The following is a 25,493-nucleotide window of genomic DNA, read 5'->3' on the forward strand; positions in this document are numbered from 1 at the left end:
GCTGATAGTTTCGAACTGCTTACCTTGAGGTTTGCAGCCCGATTCGTAACCACTATGCTACCAGAGCTCTGTGGATTAATGCACTGGACTGCAAAGTCAGTTTGAACCACAAGGTTGGCAGTTCAAGCTCACCAGTTGCTCCTTGGAAACTACACAGGACTGTTATAGGTTGGATCTGATTTGACGGCACTTAATAACAATAAATAAATAACAGTAACAAATTTACCAAGGGAAAAAATTAAGTGTTCTAATTTTTAATGATAGACTACATTTGCACAAGTGACCTTGAAATATTCACAGGGAATGAGTCCTGATGTGGTGCTGTTAGGATAAAGTACTAGACCACAAAGTCAGTTTGAACTGCAAGGTCAGTGGTTCAAACTCACCAGCTCCTCCTCAGAAACACCATATAGGGTAATAATAAGTAGGAACTGACTCGACGGCACTTAACAATGACAATAAAAGATTCACAAAACTTAAAAACTGTGTATTTTCCATCCCATTAAAGGAGAGTACATATTAGAAACTTACATTTGATAAATTAAACATTCTATTAATGAGCCTGGAAAATTCTGACAATACAGTTTGGACTCATCATTTGTAATAAGGAGCAAGTAACCTTTGAGCTACATGCAAATAAGAGACCTTTGTACCTTTGACTGCTCAGATACAAGAAGACAGGCTGTAACCAGATAAAAGAAAAATATTTTTAATGATAAAAAATGTGTGCTTACCTTGTAAAAACTCCTGCTTGCAAGCAATGAAGTAGAAGAAAATAATGAAGATGTTCTTGGCCTGTTTTCTTTAAATCAGACTTGTACCAAGAATAACTAAAACACTGTACCACTAATGTACCAAAGAGCATAAAGCTCACTGTTAAAACACCAAAAACATATTTTCCTTCATGGAAAAACCTGAAAGACACCCAGATGTCTACAATCAAATCAAGTATATAGATGGAGATGCCAAGAACTGACAAAGCAAAATCCTTTTTAGTATATTTCATTATGAATCACTATAGCTTTGAGTTATCTTTTCTTCATGTACAAGAAGGAGAAAAAAAAGTGTCAGAAGAAATACTAGTGTAACCTACTAAGTCTAATAAAGAATAAATATTATGAAATTGGAACACTAAAACCAAGCAACAAATTTAATTTTCTGTTTTAAATCTCAAATTCATGTCCAATGTTAGAAGACTTTATTCGATCTTCTGTTTCACAATGATCTTCATTATAGTTGACAACACCTAAAATGAAATAGACATGTAAGTTTCTATAAATCTTCAGTGTCATATTAAAAACCCTAGACCATGACTTTATCAAAGCTTTCCTTCTTCTAAACACAATATAATAAAACATTTGTTAAGTTCCGCTGCATCTGTTCCAACTCATAGTGAACCTGTATAGGGTTTCTTAGGAGTGACTGATGGTTTTGAACCACCAATCTTGCAATTCAAACCAACCTTGTGGTCCAGTGCTTATCCTATAGTGCCACACAAGACATAGTGCTTACAATAATTCTGATAAAGTCTTGGGAGTATATTTACTAAGGACAACTTCCTCTCAGAATATGTATTTGTTTAAGACATGACCTTTTCACAAAGATACTTATCACAGGGCAATTTATAGTGCAAAAAAACTGAAATGTGTCAACACGAGAAAATGGTTATATAAATAATGGAACATCTTTTAATAGAAAATTACAAAGCTTCTAAATATACTCAACATTCCCTGCTAACACTACCAAATGTCCAGATCAGGTCCCAACACACAGATCCTGATAGAAAGGGAGAGAAATGTAGGAAAAGAACTTCATATTCTCAAAAAAAAACCCGGACTTACTGGGCCCTATGAGACTACAGCGTAGTGGTTACGAATCAGGCTGTGAACCTCACGGTCAGCAGTTTGAAACTACCAGCTGTTGTGTAGGAGAAAGATGAGGCTTTCTGCTCCCTTAAATATTTACAGCCTCAGAAACTCTGTACAGAGTCGCTATGAGTTGGAACCGACTCCACAGCACATAACCACCATCACCACCATGAGACTAAAGGAATGCCTTGAGATATTCTATTTTGTGTTTTTTAACTTTTTATTATAAGTTGTGTGAAGGTTTGCATAGCAAATCATCAATTTTACATTCAACAAATCACACACTCTTCATTTCATCTCACTGATTTCAAACCCCTCAATATAACATCACTTATCCTACTTCCTCCCTGTGGTCCTTGGTTCCACTCCTCCTTTCCCAATTTTCCTGTACTTTATCCTTGGGTAAATGCTGACCTTTTGGGTTCAAACGATTGACTATTCTGTGGCATGCTTTTTCTCTTATGTTCACTAGTGTTGTTGTTCCCCAACAGATACATCTATTGCTTGCTTAGAAACTGAGCCACGGGGAAAAGGTCAGTTTCAGACATGAAGGGTAACCAAGGGTCTCAGGGTTACACCAGTCTATCTGACCATTAAGGCTGGTCTTTTTTGTGATTTTGAGTTTTGTTCCACATTTTCTCCCACTCTATTCAGGACCTTCTAATTTGATCCTGTTTTAGAGCAGTTGATAGTGGTAGCCAGGTACCATGTACTTCCTCTGGTCTCCAGGTTATGGAGACTGATATTCCCATGGTCCAATAAGTCCATTGGACTAACTGATTCCAACAGTTTCCATTTTCATCACTCTTCTTTCTTCCAGACAGGGTTAGACCAATAGTTTTAACTTAGATGACTGCTCACAAGTTTTTAAGACCCCAGTCACTACTGACCAAAGTAAGATGTAGACCTTGAACTGAAACTATTCCCTGAAGTCACATTTTAACTAAATAGCAGGTTTACTCAAAAGGTAAAGAATGTCTACCTTGAGTACTGCTCTCCTTTTAAAAAGTAACTGCATGAGATCAAATGAACAATGGTTACTCTAAAGCATGGATGATAAAATTGGAGGGTATTAAGAAAAAGTTCATGGAAATAGAGAAATACAATGGAAAAACATAGCCAGTATCACTGAACAATACATGTAGAAATTCCTGAACAGGGGAAAAAAAAAAAAAGTATATATATATCAAGAGATAGATAAATACACACACACACAAATTAAAAGAGAATGAAATTTCGCCACAAACTTTCTGAAGCTTTTATATATACATATACATATAGATAGTTATTAAGTGCTATTGAGATGGTTACTCATAGTGACCCTGTAAAAGGTTTCCAAGGCTACAAATCTTCACGGAAGCAGAAAGCCTCATCTTTCTCCTGCAGAGTGGTTGATGGGCTTGCACATCAACCTTGTGCCTAGCAGTCCAGTTCCTATCCTACAGTGCCACCAGTGCTCCCATATATATGTTGTTGTTGATAAGTGCCACTGAATCAGTTCTGAATAGCGACCCTGTATAGGGTTTCTGAGGAGCCACTGGTGAGCTTGAACCGCTGACCTTGCAGTTCAAATCAACTTTGCAGTCCAGCGCATTAACTCACAGTGCCACACCTATGGGCTTCAAAAAGGTTATATAGATACCTACATGGGTTAAGTGCTATAGCTGTAAAAATTCTTAATATACTTAAACCCAGATATTCCATCCAAGAATGTAACCTAGAGAAATATCCACAAATGTGCACATAGACACTCATTGTAGAAACTTTCTATAACAGCAAGAAATTAAAAGCTACCTAAATGACAACTAGGAAATACATGTTGTTGTTGTTGTTGTTGTCAGGTGCCATCGAGTCGGAACCGACTCATAGTGACCCCATGCACAGCAGAACGAAACAATGTCCGACCCTGGGCCAAATACATAGTTCAATAAATTATAGTATTTCCATACTAAGTATATAAAAAGAATGAAATAGCTTTAAAAAGAAGGAAGACGATTTATTTGGAAGATGTCCAATGAATATTAATTGAATATGAATTGAAATTGTGTGTATTTCTTAATCTTCCCCTCCATGTAGAGAGTCTCCTTTACACGGCATAGATACAGGAAACAGTTATGGTTCTGTATCAAGTTTTACAAGATGGGAAGAATAATTTCTAAGAAAATTAGAAATTGTATTGATGGTATATAACATTAGATCCAAAAAAACATGATAAGGCAACTTTTATCTTTTTAATTTAGTCAGGCAGGACATTAAGACAACTGGGATGAAACCTATATTATCAAGCTCGTAAAAAAAAAAAAAAAATTACAGCTCTCAATAAAGAAAACTGGTGGCTATTTCAATTACCACAGTGTTGTATAACTTTTATGAAAGATAGTGCATCTCTAGCTAAACAGCAGATACCACCTTAAAATAAAGAATGCCATTCACACCATTTGGTTTCATAAGAGCTTTTGAAACTTACTGACTAAACTGGTCTGTTTTCAGTTCAGTTCTTCAGAAGGTTCATCCCAGCTACGTGAGTTACCTGGCTGCCAGCCAAAATACAGAACCTTTGCCCAGTATGTATGATGTCTTTGCAATAAAAGCAGACACCTGAAATAAAAACTTTCAAACTTTCATTTGCCAAGCAAATTTTAACCAATACTTAAAATATACACTTACTTGTTGAATACAAAAAGCCTTCATTACCTCAGTCGTGTCAGGAAAATCTTCATTCTCTAAATCTTGTATCTCCTTCACTGAAAACAAGTATAATTAAAGGGTGTATAAACCTTTAAGATCAAGTACAAAAATGAAACTGAAATCACCTGTTAGTCACATGTTACATTTTCTAAACTAGTGATAAGAGTTTGTATCAATGTGACCACAGTGCATCATGGTGTTTATATCATTGTGATTACGCCCCATTATAATTACTGCATTGAGGAAAGAACACGGTCCCTTTAAAAGTTGACTAGGTTACAAGCTTTAATTTTTTCAATTATGTTTTGAGAAAATACAATTTGCCTCATAACATATCCAAGAGGCTAGCAAGCCATGTTTAAAACAGTGAAATTCTTGAATCTGAAATACTCTGATAAAGAATCTACAAAACAGCATTAACTTAGCCATACCTACTCTTCAACCATTGTATCTTCTCAAATCTGATGCCCCAAGAGTGTATCATTGGTCTTCGTTCCTAAATTAAACACTACACTTGTTCTATTTCTAAGTCTTGGTTCAAAAGTATTTAATATCTAGAATGTCCTTCTACCTTCATCTACCTGAGGAAGTTCTATCAATCCTTTAAGAAACACTTTAAAATTTTCCCTGACCCTCCCAACCACATTGACTCTTCCCTTCCTTCTGGCATTCCCATAACTTTAGCTATACTCTTCTAAGATTTACCTATATATCCAGTTATGGATTGAATCGAGTCCTCCAAAACTGTGTGTTGTGAATTCAAACTGCTATCCCTGCGGCTATCACCCCATTTGGGAATGGGTTTAAAGTAATAAGATTGATGTAGGCTGTATCTCATATCAGCCGTTTCTGAAATGTTGTTGCTGTTAAGTGCCATCCAGTTGGTTCTGACTCATAACGACCCTGTATGAAGTTTCCGAGGAGGGGCTGGTGAGTTAGAATTGTCAACGTTAGAGTTCAAGCCAATCTTGTGGTCAAGTGCTTATCCTACAGGTCCACACCATTAAACAAATAAGCAGAGATGGGGGGAGACAGGTGCCAAACTACATGAAGATCACCCAGAAAAAGGAACTTAGAGGAGGCAAGGATCTTCTTCCAGAACCAACAGAGACAGAAGCCTTTCCCTAGAGCTAGGGACCTGCATTCAGACTTCTAGCCATCTAAACTCTGAGAGAATAAAGTCACCAACTTGTGGAATTTCTGTTATAGCAGCACTAGATACCTAAAACTTACATCCTTAAAATAAGGTTGTGTTTGTCTCCCCCATGGTTGTTGCTGTTGTTAAGTGCCGTGGAGCCAGTTCTGACACATAGCAATCTTGTACAGGGTTTCCGAGGAGCAGCTGGTGGGTTTGAACAGCCACCCTTGTACTTCGCAGTCCACTGCTGGTTATGAGCCTCTAAAAAGTAGACAGTCTTTTTCATTTTTAACTGCCCCTGACCCTCCAACATGCATGTATAATACGTCTACCAAAATGCTTTTTACATGGTGGTGTGCCATCAAGTTGATTCCGACCTATAATAGCCCTGTATAGGGTTTCTGAGGAGCAGCTGGTGAGCTTGAACCGCCAACCTTACAGTTCAAATGGCTTTGCAGTCTAGCGCATTAACCCACAGAGAAACACCATGAGATGGTGTAGGCAGACAATAAGCGATTGTTAACTATAACTATGTGGGAGCACTCTGGTGGAGTAGTAGGTTACATGTCGGACTGCTATCCTCAAGTCAGCAGTTCAAATCCCCCAGCTGCCCTGCAGCAGAAAGATAAGGCTTTCTGTTCCTGTAAAAAACCACAAGCTTGGAAACCCTATATGGGGTCACTATGAGTCAGAATCAACTTGACAGCACACAGCCATCACCACCCTGAGATGCAAAAATCTTTGGTCTTAAGAGATGGAAGCAGGGATGATGACATGGAGAAATAGAGCAGCTGAGGACTCTAGACTCATGGAAAGAGAAAAGCTGTGTACTGGTGGCCAGGAGGCAGGCTTGTAGAATGTGCTCTTGAGTTTGTGCCCTGAGTGCGTTTGTGTACATAAAAAAAAACAAAACAAAACAGAGGGAATAGAACCAAATACTGTTGAATGATGATTCATGGAGGGGACTGTAATTATAACAATGAAATGAAATACGATAGGATGAGTGCAAAACCGATGTTCTCCCATGTAAACTATTGCTCAATTCACAATGAAAGCTTTTAAAAAAATTTTTGGTCTTATTTCTTGGAAAGAAACTTCAACTTCAACACGCAATGATAAAACATGTTTGTAGATTCAATTTTGTACCATTAGTTTAGATCTGGACTCCTGGTGTAGAGCTATAGGATAAGCATTGCACTGCAAACCACAAAGTCAGCAGTTCAAACCCACTACTTGCTTTTCAGAAACCCTGTACAAGGTTGCTATGAGTCGGAATCTATTCAACAGCACTTAATAAAAATAAGCTTAGATCTCCCTTATACGTTTATTTAATGTTTTATCCCACAATAATCTAAATTTTCAACTTGTTCAAACCAAGCTCACTGTATACCCTCTCTTCTTTCTTGTCTGCCAATGTCTCATCATATGACCCTACTCAAATCGTCTGTCAGTTTGTCGTACTGTGGTTGCTGTGATTTTGAAAGCTATGCCACTGGTATTTTAAATACAAAAAGGTCACGCGTGGTGGACAGGTTTCAGATGAGCTTCCAGACAAAGACAGACTAGGAAGAAAGAGTAACAAACTACTTCAGAATATTTAGTCACTGAAAACCTTATAAATAGCACAGAAACACTGTCAAATATAGAGCTGGAAATTGAGCCCCTCAGGTTGGAAGGCACTCAAAATGCGAATGGGGAAGAGCTGCCGCCTCAAAGTTGAGTTGACTGTGATGACAAGAACGGAGCAGCTCAGTGCTTATCCTATAGCATCACACCAGGACACCAGGGCTGGTAGTAGTTAATACAAGGAGCTTTGGTGGCATTCTGGGTTAGCCATAAGTGGGTTTGGTTTGAGGTTGGTAGCTTATACTGAACAGATTAGAAAAGGTTTTGTTGGTGAAAATAAGTATTTTGCCAACCTAGTTGCAGGGCAGCCAGGCAGCACAGAGAAGGGGGCAGCCCCCTAGAGTGTCCCCACATGGGGCCAGTGTTGGTTTAAGTCAGATAGTACTACCCAGGCTCCGGTAGACTCGCTGAGCTCACACAGCTCTGTAATTTGGGCAAGTCTCCAAGCCTCTGTTTCCTCATTTGTAAAAGATCCTGGTGTGGCGCTGTAGAATAAAGCACTTGAAGGTCAGTTTGAACCACATGATCGGTATCAACAGCAACAACTTTAGCGACCCTGTCTAGGTTTCCAAGGAGCGGCTGGTGGGTTTGAACGTCCGGCCTTGCAATTAGAAGTCCAGTGCTGATCCTACAACCTGTGTGTTGTTAATTGCCGTTGAGTCGGTTCCAACACATAGGGACCTTGTATCCGGTTTCCCAGGAGCAGCTGGTGAGCTTGAACCGCCGACCTTGCAATTCAAACAGTTTAGCAATCTGGCACATTAACCCACAGCGCCACACCAGGACTTAACAACCCGTGTTGTTGTTAAGTGCCATCGAGTCGGTTCTGACTCATAGCGACCCTGAAGAGGGTTTCCAAGAAACGGCTGATGAGCTTGAACAGCAGACCCTGCAGTCCAAACAGACCTTGCAGTCCAGAGTGTTAACCAGCAGCGCCACACTAGGTTGCTAGGGTTAAATAAGAAGCCATTCTCAACATCTGTAAGCGCTAAATAAACATCAGTTACTGCAACTTATTTTGAAAGTTAAACAGGCTACCCCGCCCCAACCCTAAATGCCTACCAGGTAATCCTTCTCGGGACTTTGTCCTCAATAACTAATCCCAAACCTGCCTGTCCCATGCTCCACCACACGATTTCCCAAGTTAAAACGTCTCCTGTCCACTTGGATGAAAGTGCCGGGCTGGAAACAAACTTCTAAAAAGGAACCAGCCTTTCCAATTTGGTAGCAACTAGCCACCAGGCCAAGGTCCGCCTCACCTCACGCCCCCTCACAAGCGCCCGCGAACTCCCTCTGCTGGCGCGGAACCACGTGACAACTAGCCCTACTTTTTCTCCTCCCAACCCTCACCACTTCCCCCGCCCCCGGGTCTGGCAGCAAATTCCCTCCCGTCGTCGCTTGCGCGGCGTCACGTGACAGCTGGCCCCACCGCCCTGCGCCCTACGGCTTTGCTGCGGGTTGTGTGTGAATCGGCGGATCAAGCAGAAATGGCTGTCTCCCTCCAGCGCATTGAACGGCTGTCCAGTAGAGTGGTGCGGGTGCTGGGCTGTAACCCGGGTCCCATGACCCTGCAGGGCACCAACACCTACCTGGTGGGGACCGGCCCCAGGTAAAGTGCCACCCACCCCCAACACACCCGCTTGCGGAGGTGCCTGGGTCTGCAGCTGCGGAAGATTGGGCGCCTCGGTCAAGAAACTCTGTACAGAAAGCGCGGCGCCCGGCGGGTAACCCTACCTGGGCCATATCTAGACTACCCGAGTCTGGAACTCCCCTAAGTCAGGGCTAGCCTGGATGGTAACCTCTCTAATTAGCGACACACTGGTAGCGTAGTGGTTACGAATCGATCTGCAAGCTGCAAGGTCAGCAGTTCGAAACTACCGGCTGTTCTGCTGGAGAAAAATGAGGCGTTCTGCTCCTGTAAAGACTTACAGCCTCGGAAACCTTGTGCAGGGTTGCTACAAGTCAGACCTGACTCCACGGCACACAGCCACCACCATAGCACAGATGAGAACTGCCCCATAGGGATTGCAAGATTGTGGAGCCTTGGTGTGGCGCTGTAGGATAAGCTCTAGGCTGCTAACCACAAGATCCTTGGATCAAACCCACCTGCTGCTCGTGGGAAAACCTATAGGTAGTCACTATCAGTAGCATCGACTAGATGACAACAACAAATCTTTATGGAAGCTAACTACCACATTTCTCTACTGCGACTCTTTCTGTTAAAGTCATCAGCCTAAGCGCTTAAACACTGCATCACAAGCGTTCCTTCTACAAAAGGTTAATGGTGAAATAATTGGGGGGGGGGGGGTTGGGGAGGGAGACATACTTCCTGTTAAAACCCGATTTACTTTACTTGATGTTTGAATGCCAGGGTTGTTGTTGTTAAGTGCCATCGAGTCGGTTCTGATCCATAGCGACCCTGTATAGGTTTTTCTAAGAGCAACTGGTGAGCTTGAACCAGTTCAGACTGACTTTGCAGTCCAGCGCATTAACCCACAGTGCCACACCAGTGTCCTTAAACTGTTGAGAGGTCAAGATCAGGTTTTTGTTGTGGTTTTTTTTGTTTAGTTTTGTTTTGTTTTTAAGAGTGCAAAGGGGGTTGTTTTGCTCCCCCCTGACTTGGGTGTCGCCCAGAGTAACTTCACACAAGCGATTCATTGTGCTGAAGCTGTTCCCTTAATTCAGCAGCAGAGGGCAGCGTTTCCTTTCCGCGTGCTTGAGTTTGTATATCTGAAAGGAGCCCCTAGCCCGTCGTAGGGAGGTGACCTTGACTAATTTTGTTGTGTGGCATGAAGGTATTTTCCAGGTGTTCCTTAGAAAATATTTTTCCTACTGGTCAGCTGCTTTCTATTTAAGGGATTTATCCAAAAATGGTGTGGCTTACTGTACAGCAAGGAGTCCTGTGGTGTCGCTGTATGATAAGCACTGGACCTCAAGGTCAGTTTGAACCACAAGGTCGGTGGTTCAAACACACCAGCCACAACTCAGAAACCCTGTACAGGGTCGCTGTGAGTCAGAACTGACTCGACGGCTCTTAACAACGACAGGCATTGAATAACTTTTGTTTATGTAGTCTTTACTAAATACAAAATATGTATATATATATATCGATAGATAGGTCGGTAGGTCGGTAGGTAGGTAGGTAGGTAGGTAGGAGGTAGGTAGGTAGGTAGGAGGTAGGTAGGTAGGTAGGTAAGTAGGTATCACAGGCGAGGCTTTCAGACTCATGACAGGTACCATGTGTTTCGGAGAAGAACTGCTCCAAAGGATTTTCTAGGCTATAATCTTTATGGCAGCAGATCGTCAGGCCTTTCTTGTTCAGTGCCACTGAGTGGCTTTGAACCAACAACCTTTAGGTTAGTAGATAAGGGCAAACCATGTGTGCCACCCAGAGACCCCACCCTTGTTGTTACTAAGTGCTGTAGAGTCAGTTTAGACTCACAGAGCCTCTGTATGGGGTTTCCAAGAAGTGATGGTGGGTTTGAACTGCAAATTTTACAGTTAGCAGTCCATTGTTTATCCTACAGAGCCACAGCAGAACTCCAAGAACCCCACCCTAGATAGTACAATTTAAAAATAAAATTTACTTCCTCTCGATCATACAATTAAATTGTACAGTCAAGACATATTACAACTAATAAAATATGTTGTTGTTAAAGTACCGTCAAGTCAGCTCCAACTCATAGTCACCCTGTATAGGGTTTCCAAGGAAAGGCTGGTGAGTTCGTTGTACCACCAACCTTTCAGTTCAAACCAACCTTGAGATCTAGTGCTCATCCTATAGTGCCATAATAAAATATAGTTGATTGCTGAATACACTTAATAAGTATAGTTTATTGCTGTTTTGTTTCTAGCAGCTATAGTATTTGCCTTTTGATAGTAAATTAGAATTTTAACAGCATCAGAAGGGGAGGGACTGAAAATACAAGTCGGGAATGTGAAAGGTTAAGTTCAGAATCATCAAGGCAGGGTCAAGTAGGTACAAAAGCTTGAGGCTGGGTCCCAAATCTAGGAGGACAAATTAAGCAGGGAAAAAAAGTGCTTGACTGGAACATCCCTCGCCCTTCTCTCTCCCTTAATAAGGCCCTGGGCACTCTCTTCTCTTCAGTGTAGCATTTTAAGCTATTTCTAAAGCCAATACCAAAGATGAAAATTGAATGTAATCAAAATTACACTAGAAAATATCAGAAGAATACTATGTTGGCAGTGAATGAACTGTCTCTCTCACTAGTTCAAAACAACCTGCTTATCTTCCAACATTTCAACATATGGTTGGTTCTGTTGGAAAACCAAATGTAGATGTTGGCTTTTATTTAGGGGCCATGTTGTATGAGAAATACACACTGTATTTCATAATACTAGAATCACATCCAACATGGCAAAGTGCTTGTGCTTTAAAGTTATAAAAAGACCTGAAACTGAAGACATGGTCTTCCATCTTACACTTCTCTCTCTCTTATGAGTTAAGCTAGAATAAGTTGCTATGATTTGACAGTATTTAACAACAACAATATTGTACAAAGTTAAGTTGCAGGTGATGCTATTATACTGTGTAAAGCTAAAATGTCAAGTTGTTGTTGTCAAGTGCCGTCAAATCAGTTCCGACCCATAGCTTCCCTATATAGGATTTCCAAGGAGAGGCTGGTGAATTTGAACCACTGACCTTGTGATTCAAACCGACCTTGCAGTCGAGCACATTAACTCACAGCGCCACACTAGGACTCCAGTAAAGTCTCTAGAAATAAATACTAATTGAGTCTAAGGCTGAGGTTTTGCGATTGTCATCTACCTGTTTGACTTCACAAAACAGTTCTAAGATGACAGGAGGCTTACGTACCACTACACCCAATGGCATTATTTTCATTGCTATCTAATTTGAACCTCAGCACCATATCACACTGTTGACCACTTCCTCCTTGATTTGCTAACAGCACGTTTTCCTGATTTTCTTCTATCTGTTCTTCCTCATTCTGTATAGAATTATTCCTCAAGATGCAGCCCTACTCTCCAGTTCTCATGCTATGTTCTTCTCTATCTAAATAATGCTTCCTTGGTTTCACCTATTGTCTGTTCATTAATAATTCCCATACTGCAAAGTTGAGCTGCAAATTCAGGTAACCAACTGCTTATTTAAATACTTACTTGGATGATTCACAGCCATTTGAAACTCTGTTTTCGAACATGCACTCACAGGCTTTTCCTCTAAATCTGGTCTGTTTACCGTGTTGTGATAAACAGAGTAATTCGCACATCTGTTCAAGCCAAGTACCCTCCCTGACATTTCTTTGCCTTCTTACCACACATTCAAGCCATTGCAAGGGTCTGTCCATTTCTACTGCTCTCACCCAATCCAAACTAGTACAATCCTTGCTTAGGTTTCTATGTTGTTGTCGATAATGCCATCGAGTCCTTTCAAACGCATATGAAGCTTCTATACTAGCCTCATAGTTGGATTCTCTGAATCCACTTTTATCCTTGAATGCACTCTGCCCTAAGTTGATGTTGTTATAAATGTTGTAGAGTTAGTTCTGACACATAGTGTGTAGGGTTTCCAAGAGTGACTGGTGTATTTGAACTATGGACCTAAAGGTTACCAGTCTAATGCTTATCCTACAGTGCCATACCAGGGCTCTAATGCAAAAGGCCTGCTTTACTCACATTTTGGCTTATAAGTGGACAGTAGCATTCACATTCTAAAAATTCTGTTTTCTTTACTACTTTCTTGTTGTAAGGTACTGTCCAGTCCACTCCGACTCATAGTAACCCTATGCACAACACAGTGAAACACTCATTCACCATCCTCACATTGCTACTGCCACCATGCCAATCCATCTCTTTGGGGAGCTTTCTCTTTTTCGCTGACCCTCCACTTTACCAAGCATGATGTCCTTCTCCAGAGATTGGTCTCTTTGGATACTATGTCAGAAGTATGAGAGATAAAGTCTCACCATCCTTATTACTCAGGAACATTCTGGCTACATTTCTTCTAACACAGATTTGTTAGTTCTTCTTGTCCATGGTACCTTCAATATTCTCTCCAACACCATAATCATAATGCAAATGTGTCAATTTTTCTATAGTCTTCCTTATTCATTGTCCAACTTTCACATGCATATGGTGTGATTGAAAATACCATGGCTTAGGTCAGGTACACCTAAGTCCTCAAACTGGTATCTTTGTTCTTGAATACTTTAAAGAAGTCTTGTGCATCACATTTGTCTAATGCAATATGTCGTTTGATTTCTTGACTGCTGCTTCCATGAGTATTGGTTATGGATCTAAGCAAAATGAAGTCTTTGATAAGTTCAATCATTTCTTCATTTATTATATTTTTTTGGTCCAGTTGTGAGAATTTTTGTTTTCTTTACATTGGGGTTCAGCCCATGCTGAAAGCTGTAATCTTGGATCTCATCAGTATTTGAAGTCCTCTTCACTTTCAGCAAGCAAAGTTGTATCATATGCATATTGCAGGCTTTTAATGAGTCTTCTTCCAATCCTGATGCATTCTTTGTATAGTACAATTTCTTAGATTATTTACTCAGCATACAGGCTGAATAAGTATGGTGAAAGAATATAGCCCAGGTGTACACCTTTCCTAATTTTAAACTATTCAGTGTCCCCTTGTTCTGTTCAAACAACTGCCTCTTGGTCTACGTACAGGTTCCTCATGAGCACATTAAAGTGTTCTGTAAGGCCTATTTTTGCAGTGTTATTCATAGTTTGCCATGAGGCACACAGTAGAAAGCGTTTGCATAATCAATAAAGTGCAAGTAAATTGTTTGCTACTATATTTTACCAAATCTTTATATAAATCTCATTAATCAGCATGATATAATCTGTCTTATTAAAAATAAGGATGTTGTTGTTGTTAAGTGCCGTCAAGTCGATTCCAACCCATAGCGACCCTGTATAGGGTTTCTGAGGAGCATCTGGTGAGCTTGAACTGCCAACCTTGCAGTTCAAAGGACTTTGCCGTCTGACGCATTAACCCACAGCACCACACCAGGACATTGTTACTTAAATTCAGTTTTATATTACACGTTATTTCAATAGTGTTCCTCAGGAAGGAGGATAAGGAAAAGATTTTTTTTTTTAACTTGAGAAGGCATCATCATTGAAATCATGGAAAGAGTCTTCTCAAGGTCTAGGACACTCCAAAACTACCCCAGGGACAATTGTTGTTTTTGTTAAATGCTGTAGAGCCATTTCCAACTCATAGCCCCCATGTATTGGGTTTCCAAGGAGCTGCTGGTGAATTTAATCCATCAACCTTGCAGTTCCAACCAACCTTGCAGACCATTGCTTTATCCAACAGTGCTGCACCAGGACTCCAAGTAACAAAGGGCAACAAGTTGTGGTGAATCAGTACTGAATTACCTAAAATACATGGAAGCAGCTAAAATCTAGGATAGTGAGCTATGGAGTATATTGTTGGGAGTTTCAAAGCAGTATGTTGTTACTGTTAAGGGCTATTGAGTTGGTTCTGGCTCATAGCACCTGTATACAGAGTTCCCAAGGAGCAGCTGGTATGTTTAAACCACTGACCTTGTGGTTAGCAGTCCAGTGCCTATCCTACATATACAGTTCTATGTATTTTGAATTTCATGAATGATAAAATGTTCATAGTGCCAAGCATGGCACAGTGTATTATAAATATGGAGATGACGCCATACTTGACCATACAGGCCATGGCTTCCTCAACTCTGTGTCTTATAAGATATATAGCATAGTGTCTTGTGAAAGGCAAATGTTTATTAACATTTGAACTAAATTCATTCACAAGTATTGAGTGCCTGTTACATGGGGGTTCCAGTGTAGTGCTGTATGATAAACAGTAGACTACTAACCACAAGGTTGGTGGTTCAGACTCACCAGTCGCTCATCAGAAACCCTATGGATCACTATGAGTCGCAACTGACTGGATGGCATTTTAACAATGTTATGTTTCGGCCAGCACTGCTGTAGACACGAAGGATGCATCAACAATTATTCATTAATTCACAATATATCAGACTTTATTTTATCCTCTGCTTTTCTTTCTCCTTCATCCTCTCCCATAATCAAGGGTTCTTAACCTGGAGTCTGTGATCCCCTAAAACTCCATGGATGTAATTCAGGAAATCATTAGCCTTTGATGGAGGGGAAAAAAACATCTTTAATAATCCATTCATCCTTTCCTATCCTTTCCTGCCTTCTGGGCTTTGTTGTTAAGAGCCATCAAGTTGGGTTCCAACGCATAGCCACCCTATATAAGGTTTTTAAGACTCTATCTTTGTGTAAGTAGAAAGTCTCGTTTTTCTCCTGAAGAGCAGCTGGTGGGCTCAAACCATTGACATGGTTTGCAGTCCAGTGCATATCCTACAGAGCCCCTGCACTCTCTTCTGAGCTTTTTCCTGGGCAAATACTTCCTTGCTGATCTTGTGTGGTTAATTGTTCTAGGGAATACATACCTCCCTGGTGTTTTGTTCACTTTATAAGTCTTTTGACGTGTTATTTGGCTAAATTTGATTCATGGGAGTAAGTTCTGTTCCAGGCTTGAAGGTTATCTTAAGGGCCATAGCCTCAGGGGTTCCACCAGTCTCCGTCAAACCAGTCAGCCTGGTCTTTATTATTTTGAGTTTCATTCCACATTTTTCTCTCCCTCTCTCCAGGACCCTCTATTGTGATCCCTTTCTGAACAATCACCAGTGGTAGCTGAGCCCCATCTAGGGAGGTAGAGACTCAGGGTGGTCTATTAGTTCTTTGGACTGATTGTTTCCATGCATCTTTAATTTTCTTCACTCCTCTTTGTTCTGGAGTCCTGGTGTGGCACTGTGGGTTGATGCACTGAACTGCAAGGTTGGTCTGAATTGCAGGGTCGTCGGTTCAAGCCCATCAGCTGCTCCTTGGAAGCCCTATACAGGGTTGAGTTGGTTGAGTCACTATGAGTTGGATTGACTTGAAGGCACTTAACAACAATAACTGCTTTGTTCCAGATGGAGATAATAGCAATAGTAGCACTTTAGATGACTGCTCATAAACTTTGAAGACCGCAGTCGCTATTCATAAAAGTAGAATGTCTTTGTGTGCTATGCTCTGCCAGTTGCCCTGGATATCCCCACAACTATGGTCTCTAGCCTCCAGGTCCAGTGACTCATTCACTCTCAGTGTTTGGTTATGGCTAAGAAGTTTAAACTCTAAACATGGATATGTTTACAGCACAGGCAAATATGTTTGAAGAAATATCATGTCAAACCTGTATATGGTGCTCAGTATAATCTCCTTCACCTCTTCACGCCTGTTATCTTGCTTGTCTTTATATGCGCCCATTTGTAGATTGTTGTTCAGTGTTGTTGAGTTGGTTCCTACTCATAGTGACCATGTGTAGGGTTTCTGAGGAACAGCTGGTGAGCTTGAACCACAGATCTTGTGGTTCAAACTGACCTTGCAGTCCAGTGTATTAACCTACAGCACCACACCAGGACTCCATTTATAGATTGCTGATAATGCAGGACTGCGTATGTAATAGGATTTACTTTTGTTGTCTATAACTCTTGTATACCTCTCCATGTCTTCCTTTCCTTTCATCATATTGGGCTGATGACTTCCTTATTGTATATTGCTTTTCTCTTCGCTCAAATTAATACATGTCTCCTATCTGCTTAAAGTGATTATCCCTTTCCACCCCACCCATTCTGGTAACCATCAAAGAATTTTTTTCTCATGTGTTGTAATGGTTAGGGTTCTGTGTCAACTTGACTGGGCCAATATTTCCAGAGGGTTAGCAGCTAGGATGTGCTTATTCCCATGGTGATGAAACCTAATTCAGTCATGGTTAACTCTTTGATGAGTGGCTTTGAGCAGCCAATCAATTAAAGGGATGCTTCCTTGGGGGCATGGGGGTACCAATATAATGGTGGTTTGGTTTGGTTTTGTTTTTCTCTCTCTCTCTCTCCCTCCCTCCCTTCCTCCCTCTACAATTGTAAGCCATTTCTTTATTAGTAAACTTCTCTTTATATATATGGAAATTTATGTTTCACTGGTTTTTCTTCTGTAGAAAACCTGACCTAAGGCACCATGTGTAAAGCCTTTCCTTGACTCTTATTAATAATAGTGAACTCATATAATATTTGTCTTTTTGTGATTGTCTTATTTCACTCAGCATAATATTCTCTATGTTTATCCACATTGTGAGGTGTTTCACATATTATTCTATATTCTTAATGTTGCATAGTATTCCACTGTGTGTATGCACCATAGTTATTCTATTCATCCATTGATGACTAAGATGCACCTGACCCAAGCCATGGTATTTTCAATCATCTCATGTACGTGTGAGAGCTAGACAATGAATAAAGAAGACCAGAGAAGAATTGATGCCTTTGAATTATGATATTGGCCAAAAATATTGAAAGTACCATGGACTGCCAGAGGAACAAACAAATCTGTTTTTGATAAAAGTACAACCAGAATGGCCCTTAGAATTGAGGCTGGCAAGACACTGTCTTTCATGCTTTGGATAAGTTCTCAGAAGGAACCAATCCCTGGAAAAGGACATGATGCTTGGTAAATTGGAGGGTCGGTGAAAAGAAGAAAACCCCCAACCAGATGGATTGACACAGTAGCTGCAACAGTGGGCTCAAACATAGCAATTGTGAGGACTGCGCAGGCTCGGGTGTGTTCTGTTGTGTTGTGCCTGGGAGGTCTATATAAGTAGGAGTAGATTCAGTGGCACCTAACAACTACAACAGTGATGTAATTTAGCAGTGATGTAATAAAGTAACCATCCTCCGTTTTATGATCCGATACTACAATTTTGCATAAAACCAAGTTTTGCATAATGTCTTAGTATTTGGATCCTACCCACGGCAGTGAGTGAGCATAAAAATACATCCAATATTTTTTCCATGTTTCCCTCCTGCCTTCATTTTTATGTGTTAGGGAACCAGTGTAAAACTTTAATTATAAATTATGAATCCAGCACCAAAGACTAGGATTCTTTAGAGCTGTCACTGAATCAAAAACTTCCATATTTTTGAGACATTCCAGGACTTTGTGAAAGACACCAAAGGCAGAGCAGATAAGAACACATATTCTGGAGCCAGACTATCTAGTCGAATGTTGGTTCTGCCTTTTATCGATGAATAACTGTGGACAAATTATTTAATAGGTGAAATAATAACGAAACACCTATCTCAAAAGGTTGTTATAAGGAAGAGATTTGTTAAAATATGTAATGTCTGTGGACCAGTACTGAGCTTATTAGTAAGTACTAGGTAAATGATATGACTGGTATTATTCCTTGTTCATTCTTGTTTTTAACTTGATTTTTCTTCATTAAAAACTTTCTTAAGGTGAGCTTACTGTAGTTAAGCTAAAGTAACATAACTTGCTTTCAGACATTCTAAACGCAAAACAATCTGTGTAATTTCTTTTTTAAATCCCCTATATGAGACCAAAGATTACTGGTGTGGTGCTGTATGTTAATGCACTGGACTGCAAAGTCAGATTGAACCACAAGGTCAGTGGTTCAAGCTTACTAGTCACTCCTTGGAAGCCCTACACAGGGTCGCTATGAGTCAGAACTGACTCGATAGCACTTAACAACAACAAAATATGAGACAAAACAGTCAACAGTTACCTTAAAACAGAGATGAGGATTTAAGAAGGCAGGGAAACTTGATTAATGGAAATGTAACAGCCAGCAAAGAAATATTAAGAATGTTCATGCATTGTGAGGAATGTAACTACTGTCACGAAATAAAGTATATAGAAATTGCTGCATGGAAACCTCAGTTGCTGTGTAAACCTTCATTGAGAACACAATAAAATATTTAAAAAGAAAAACAAATTATATAGTTTATTAAATTTAATATTAAATATCTGCATGAGTAATATGCTGGTATTAACTCTGTATTCCAGTTGTCTGATGATCCTCCCTTTGATTTTTCAGGAGAATCCTCATTGATACTGGAGAGCCAGCAATTCCAGAATATATCAGCTGTTTAAAGCAGGCTCTGACAGAATTTAACACAGCAATCCAGGAAATCATAGTGACTCACTGGCACCAGGATCATTCTGGAGGCATAACGAATATTTGTAAAAACATCAATAGTGGTAAGTGAACAATATATATTAAGTCCATTGCAAAAGCATAGTGACTATACAACAAGCCCTGGATTGAGAATCACAAGGTTGGCGGTTCACAAGTCTACCAGCCATTCTGCAGGAGAAAGAGGAGGCTTTCTGCTCCCGCAAAAATCTAAGGCTTCAGAAACCAGAACCAACTCAATGGCACTTAACAACAACAATCTCATTAAGGAAAGCTATGTTTTTAAAATAATTTCTTTTGTTTAGAGCGCTAATTAATCTAGTAAGCCCTTTACCAAATACCTTTTATTTATTATTTTTGTTAGTTGCCATCAAGTCATAGAGGCTCAATGTGGACAGACTAAAACTGCTCTGTAGGATTTTTACGGCTTTGACCTTTCTGAAGCAGATCACCAAGTCTGTCTTCCAAGATGCCTCTTGAATGGATTTGCACTGCCAACTTTTCAGCCACACAGACACTCCACCTTATTTTTTGTGTTTATTTTTAAACTTTATTGTGAATTGAGTGAAGATGTACAGAAAAGACCATCAGCTGTACACTCAGCACATCATATACTTTGTTTCATCTTGATGATTATAATCTCCTCCATGCTACAACAGTTATCCCACTTCCTCCCTGTGGTTCCTGTTTGCAGTCCACCCACTTTCCTGTCCCTTCTCATCTTTGTCTTTAGGAAAATGTTGCCCTTTAGATGTTTAATGATTGGCCGTTCCGTGGTGAGCATACCCCTCTATAAATCTATCTACTGCTTGGCTCAGAAACCCATGAGGGTGAGTTCCTTCCCAGACCTGAACGGTACTCGAGGGCCATAGTCTCAGGTTTTTACAGTCTGTTTCTGATCAATAAACCTGATCTTTTTTTCTTTTTTAAAAAAATTAAATAATTTTGAGTTTTGTTCCACATTTTCTCTTACTCTTATCTGGTACCCTGTAATGTGATCCCTTTCAGAGCAGTTGGTAGTAGTATCCGGCACTGTCTAGTTTTTCTGGTCTCAGAGTCATGAGACCTATGTTCATATATTCCATTTGTCCACTGTATTAATTGATTCCAGGCCTCTTCATTTCTTATCTTCTGCACATGGAGAGACCATAGCTGCACCTAAGGTGTCCCCTCTTGTGCTTTCAAGATTGCAGACACTACTCACCCAAGCAGGCTGGAGAAATTATGCCAATTGACCATTCCACTTTATATTTAAGCGGTACTTTTAGAATATAATATGACTGTTAAATGCTGTTCCCACTTACAGGAGGAAGGGAAAACACCTGCTTTTGTTTCAAAACCTCTTGCTTATTCTCCTTTTTTTCAATGATGAAGGCATTTTTAATTTTGTCTGCATTATAAGTACTACTTAAGTACCAGGCACTGTACTGAACACTTTACATGAATTATTTTATGTTATGTACTATTATCATCCACATTTTAACCAAATGGTCTCAGGTCTTCCTAAGATATACTAAAATTCTTACAAAATATTATTGTACCCATAAATTTGTCACCTTGTTCAACTCCTTTGTTAACATGTGGATCAATATAAAAAACAAATTAAAATATTTATAGCCTACATTTTTTTCTTCCTCAATCAATTTTATAGAGTTTTAATTACATAAATAATATAAACCAACTTTAATTGTACAGTTGGTGAGCTTGAACAAATGTAAACACCCCCCAACCACTTTAATTGACATAGAATACTCCTACCATCCTAAAAAGGGGTTCCCTTGTGCCTCCACACCCTGTAGTCACTGATCTGCTTTCTTTTGCCTATCCTATAATTTTTATAATGGAGACATATAGAACCATTCTATGTCCTAGAATTCTATATAATGGAAATATATAGAATCGCTCTTTTTCTGGCTTCTTTTGCTCAACATCATATTTTTGAGATTACTCATACTGCATGTATCAGTAATTTTTTTTTTCTTTTTATTGCCAATTACTGTTTCATTGGCATCCTTGTGTGGTGCTGTAGGATAAGCACTGGACTACTAACTGCAAGATTGGTGGTTCAAATCCACCAGCCACTCCTCAGAAACCCTATACAGGGCCACTGTGAGTCAGAACTTACTCTACGGCACTTAACGACAGCAACAACAACATTTCATTGTATAACTCTCCTAGAATTTGTTCATCCAGTCATCTATTAATGGACATTTGACCCACTTTCTGTAAATTAAAAATTGAAATCGTTTTGGATTCCATAGAAACTACTATTTTTATAAAGTCAATTATCTATTGAATTGTTTTAATAGAAAATCAAGGGGAAAATTGACATTGCTGCTTTACTACTAAAATTGTAATACTTTCTGGTATTGTCTTCCATTCTGAACTTGGGGAGGGTGGTAGGGTTGGAAGTGTCTTTTCTTCTGTAACAGTGCCTGCTCTCCATTCTGAACTTTATAATAAAGTGCAACTAGCTGCATGTAGACATTGAGTTTGTTCATCCTATTGAAACTGTACAGAGGTATTCTTCAGAATCTCTAAATTTTTATTAGTAGAGTTCTTACTCCATGTTACAGTTTTACAATTTTATTTAATTACTGGCATGGCAGAAATTTTTCAACTGTGTGTTGCTAACAACCAGTTTTTGCAAACCACAATAAAAATAGACTGTATCTATCTTCCATACAGATCTTATAAATAGCACTTCCAAGCAGCCTGCTTACAAAACATTATACATAATCAATGTATAATTTGGGAACCCTTAGTGCCTTGTGTGGCATTGTGGGTTAATGCGCCAGACTGCAAAACCATTTGAAGTACAAGGTCGGTGGTTCAAGCTCACCAGCTGCTCCTTGGAAACCCTAAACAGGGTCACTGTGGTTCAAAACCGACTCGACTGCACTTCACAACAACAGTATATATTCGAATATATTTTATTAGAAATTATTGTATATGAACAATATGACATATTTATATCAGTTTAAATAATTAACATTAGCAAAGATGTTACAATTCATTATTCAAACCTTCACAAAAGACTGAGGGTCTGCTTCTGTTAAAATAATTATATGGAACAGACAGGAAATGGATGAGTAATTGCCAGGACCTGGGGGTGGGGGTGGGGGATAGGAAGTGACTCTACCAGTGGGTATGAGGTGTCTTTTATTATATAGTAATGTTGGTTGTACAGTTCTGTGAATATACTAAAAACACTGAATTGTATATGTTAAAAGGTGAATTTTATGGTATGTGAATTATATGTCAATACAGCTATTATTTTAACATTATTATCATAATTCCTGCTCATAGTTACCCTATAGGACAGGGTAGAACTGTCTCACAGGGTTTCCAAGGCAGTAATCTCTACAGAAACAGACTGCTACATCTTTTCCCTGCATTTATATTTTACTATTATTATTATTGTTGTTGTTATTATTATTATTATATCATTGCTTTCAGCATGCCATTCTTCATCCTGCCTAGAAATTGCTGTTAGAATATGCGTGTTCATGTTTGCACATAATTTTAAACACTGACACAATTTTATAGTATTTTTGTTTTGTAATTTTGAGATAATTATGATTTACTTTAAAAGGATTGTTTACAACAGATATCATGATTATAAAAGCATGATGCCTGTACTTATTTGCTGAAATTCAGAATTACTCAATTTAAAAACTAAAAACTTCTATAGTGAATAATTAAAATAATTGTGTAATGTCTGTTCCAGAAGAGCCTATTGTGCTTTGCTCTAGTCTCTAAGATACAAAGTAAGGGAGTTTGGAGTTGAAGAGAGTAGGTTCACTGTGCTGTTGTTTTATTTTATATTTATTTAAATGTTTTTTCATCATTATCCTTCATACTAGGGCTCCTTGTATAAAATAGGAATGGCTAGAAAAACAAAAAAGTTTTTATACAGCTCTGGTGGGACATGAAGGTCCCTAGGTAGTGCAAACAGTTTATACTTCAGTGCTTTACTTAAGGTTGGTAGTTTGAGCCCACACAACAGTACTATAAAAGAAATGGCAATCTGCTTCCATTAAGGTTACAGTCAAGAAAACTTTGTGGAGTAGCTCTACTCTGTGGCATGTGGAGTCACCATGACTTGGAATCATCTAGACGGCAAGTAACAACAGACAGTCATGAGAGAATAAATCTCTTTTGTTGCACTTTAATAATTGCTTTTGTGGTTTATTGTTGTATTCTGTTGAGTCGGTTCCAACTTATAGTCACCCTATATGGGATTTCTAAGAGCTACAGGTGGGTGTGAACTGCTGACCTTGAAGTTAGTAGTCAGTACTTACCCTATAGCACCAGTTACTATCCTAGAAATATGCCACTCTAATTTATTCCATTTTATATTATCTCTTAATGTTTTACAGTATAGTATTGGGTGTGGGTTTTTTTTTTTTGCAGTAATCCCTATATGTTAGCTGTATGAAAACTGATTTCTTAAAAGCCTGAATCATTTAAAGTATGACAATATATTTTACATGTTTTGTGACTAGACACCACATATTGCATTAAAAAACTTCCACGTAACCCTCACAAAGAAGAAATTATAGGAGATGGAGAACAACAATATGTTTATCTGAAACATGGAGATTGTATTGAGACGGAGGGAGCCACTCTAAGGTAAGTAAATATCCTTTAGTTAGGAAATAAGGGGTATATGTGTGAAAATGAGAAAGGAAGATTCATGTATATTTGCTCAATATGTAAAGAATATCTTGGGAAGGATACAAAAGAAATTTGATAACATTGGTTACTTTGGGCACAGAAAATAGGTAGCTTGAAGAAAAAGGAAACGTAAAAACTTAATTTTTGCTTTAAGGCATTCTGATTAAATTAAGTAGGGAATCTGTTTTTAAATTTTGGACTCAAAATACTTGAAAGCAGAGACTCCAAAAGAGACTCGAACATCAGTGTTCACTGCAGCCCTTTCACAATAGCAAAAGATGGAAACAGCCTAAATATCCATCAACTGATGAAGGATTAACAAAATGTGGTACATATATACAATAGAATAGGGTACCACTCAGCCAGTAAGAGAAAGAAAATCTTGATACCGTGCAAATGGACCTGGAAAACATTATGTTGCATGAAATAAGTCCATCACAAGGACAAATGTTATATGATCTCACATATCTATAAAGGCAAGAAAAGGCAAATGTATAGAGACCAAAATTTTTTAGTGGTTATCAAAGGTCACAGGTGAAAAGACTGAGGAGAGTTAACTAACAGATGATGGGAAAATCATATTGAGGATAGGATTATTGTAATTACTATCAATAAATTGTATGAAAAGTTGAACTGGAAAAAAATTGTGTGATAGATTTTATGTAGGGCTGCTAAAATAGAAATATCATAAATGAATGGCTTTAGCAAACAGATTTAGGAGGCTAGTGTCTGAATTCAGGGTGTTAGCTGTAGGGAGACTTTTCTTTTTCTCGCTTGGCTCTGGGGGAAGATCACAGTCTCCTTTCAAAATCTGTAGGCCCGGCATGTCTTAGAGAAATCCATGAGCCTTGCCATCAGGTTTTCCTTGGGTCTAGGAAGTACCCAGTGCAGAGACGCTGGGTCCAAAGGGCACACTCCACTCCCAGCAATTCTTTCTTGGTGATGTAGTGGTGGTGGTGGTGGTGGTGGTGATATGCCATGAGTTGGTTCTGACTCACGACACTGTATAGGGTTTCTGAGGCTGTTGGTCCCTCAAATCCCTGCTTTCTTGTTTAGTTTATTTTATATCACAAAAAGGTTGACTAAAATACAAACTAATCCTGTAGATTAGTTTTAATTAACATAATTTAATTAACATAACTGCCTCTAATGCTGCCTTATTAATATCATTTAAAAATTTTTTTAATTCACTGCCACCAAGTCAATTACAACTCAAGAGTGAACATATATAGGGTTTAAAGACTATATCTTTAGGGAAGCAGATAGCCTCATTGTTCTCCTATAGAGCCGCTGGTAGGTTTAAACTGCCAACCTTTGTGGTTAGCAGCCCAGTGCTTACCCTGCAGTGCCACCAGGACTCCTCAATAACAGCATAGTGGTCACAATTTACAACACAAAGGGTAATTACATCACATGGAGGATAATTACATAATACTAAGAATCATGGCCCAGGCAAATTGAT

At 39.2% G+C, this 25,493-nt stretch overlaps 2 protein-coding genes across 2 annotated transcripts in view; one reads left to right on the forward strand and one right to left on the reverse strand.

The window, feature by feature from the left end:
• XKR9 (XK, Kell blood group complex subunit-related family, member 9) overlaps window positions 1-1,006 on the reverse strand; it is a 49,770-nt gene extending 48,764 nt beyond the window's left edge. The window contains exon 1 of the mRNA XM_006860027.1: window positions 735-1,006. Within this exon, the coding sequence (XP_006860089.1) occupies window positions 735-1,006 (272 nt within the window). The remainder of the gene's footprint in view (window positions 1-734) is intronic.
• A 7,790-nt stretch (window positions 1,007-8,796) lies between these two features.
• The window catches only part of LACTB2 (lactamase, beta 2), a 27,423-nt gene continuing 10,726 nt past the window's right edge, over window positions 8,797-25,493 (forward strand). The window contains exons 1-3 of the mRNA XM_006860028.1: window positions 8,797-8,929; window positions 19,253-19,416; window positions 23,860-23,986. Coding sequence (XP_006860090.1) covers window positions 8,808-8,929; window positions 19,253-19,416; window positions 23,860-23,986 — 413 coding nt within the window. The 5' untranslated portion in view covers window positions 8,797-8,807. The remainder of the gene's footprint in view (window positions 8,930-19,252; window positions 19,417-23,859; window positions 23,987-25,493) is intronic.

Source organism: Chrysochloris asiatica, unplaced genomic scaffold (assembly GCF_000296735.1).
Source record: "Chrysochloris asiatica unplaced genomic scaffold, ChrAsi1.0 scaffold00036, whole genome shotgun sequence".
NCBI classification, from domain to species: domain Eukaryota; kingdom Metazoa; phylum Chordata; class Mammalia; order Afrosoricida; family Chrysochloridae; genus Chrysochloris; species Chrysochloris asiatica.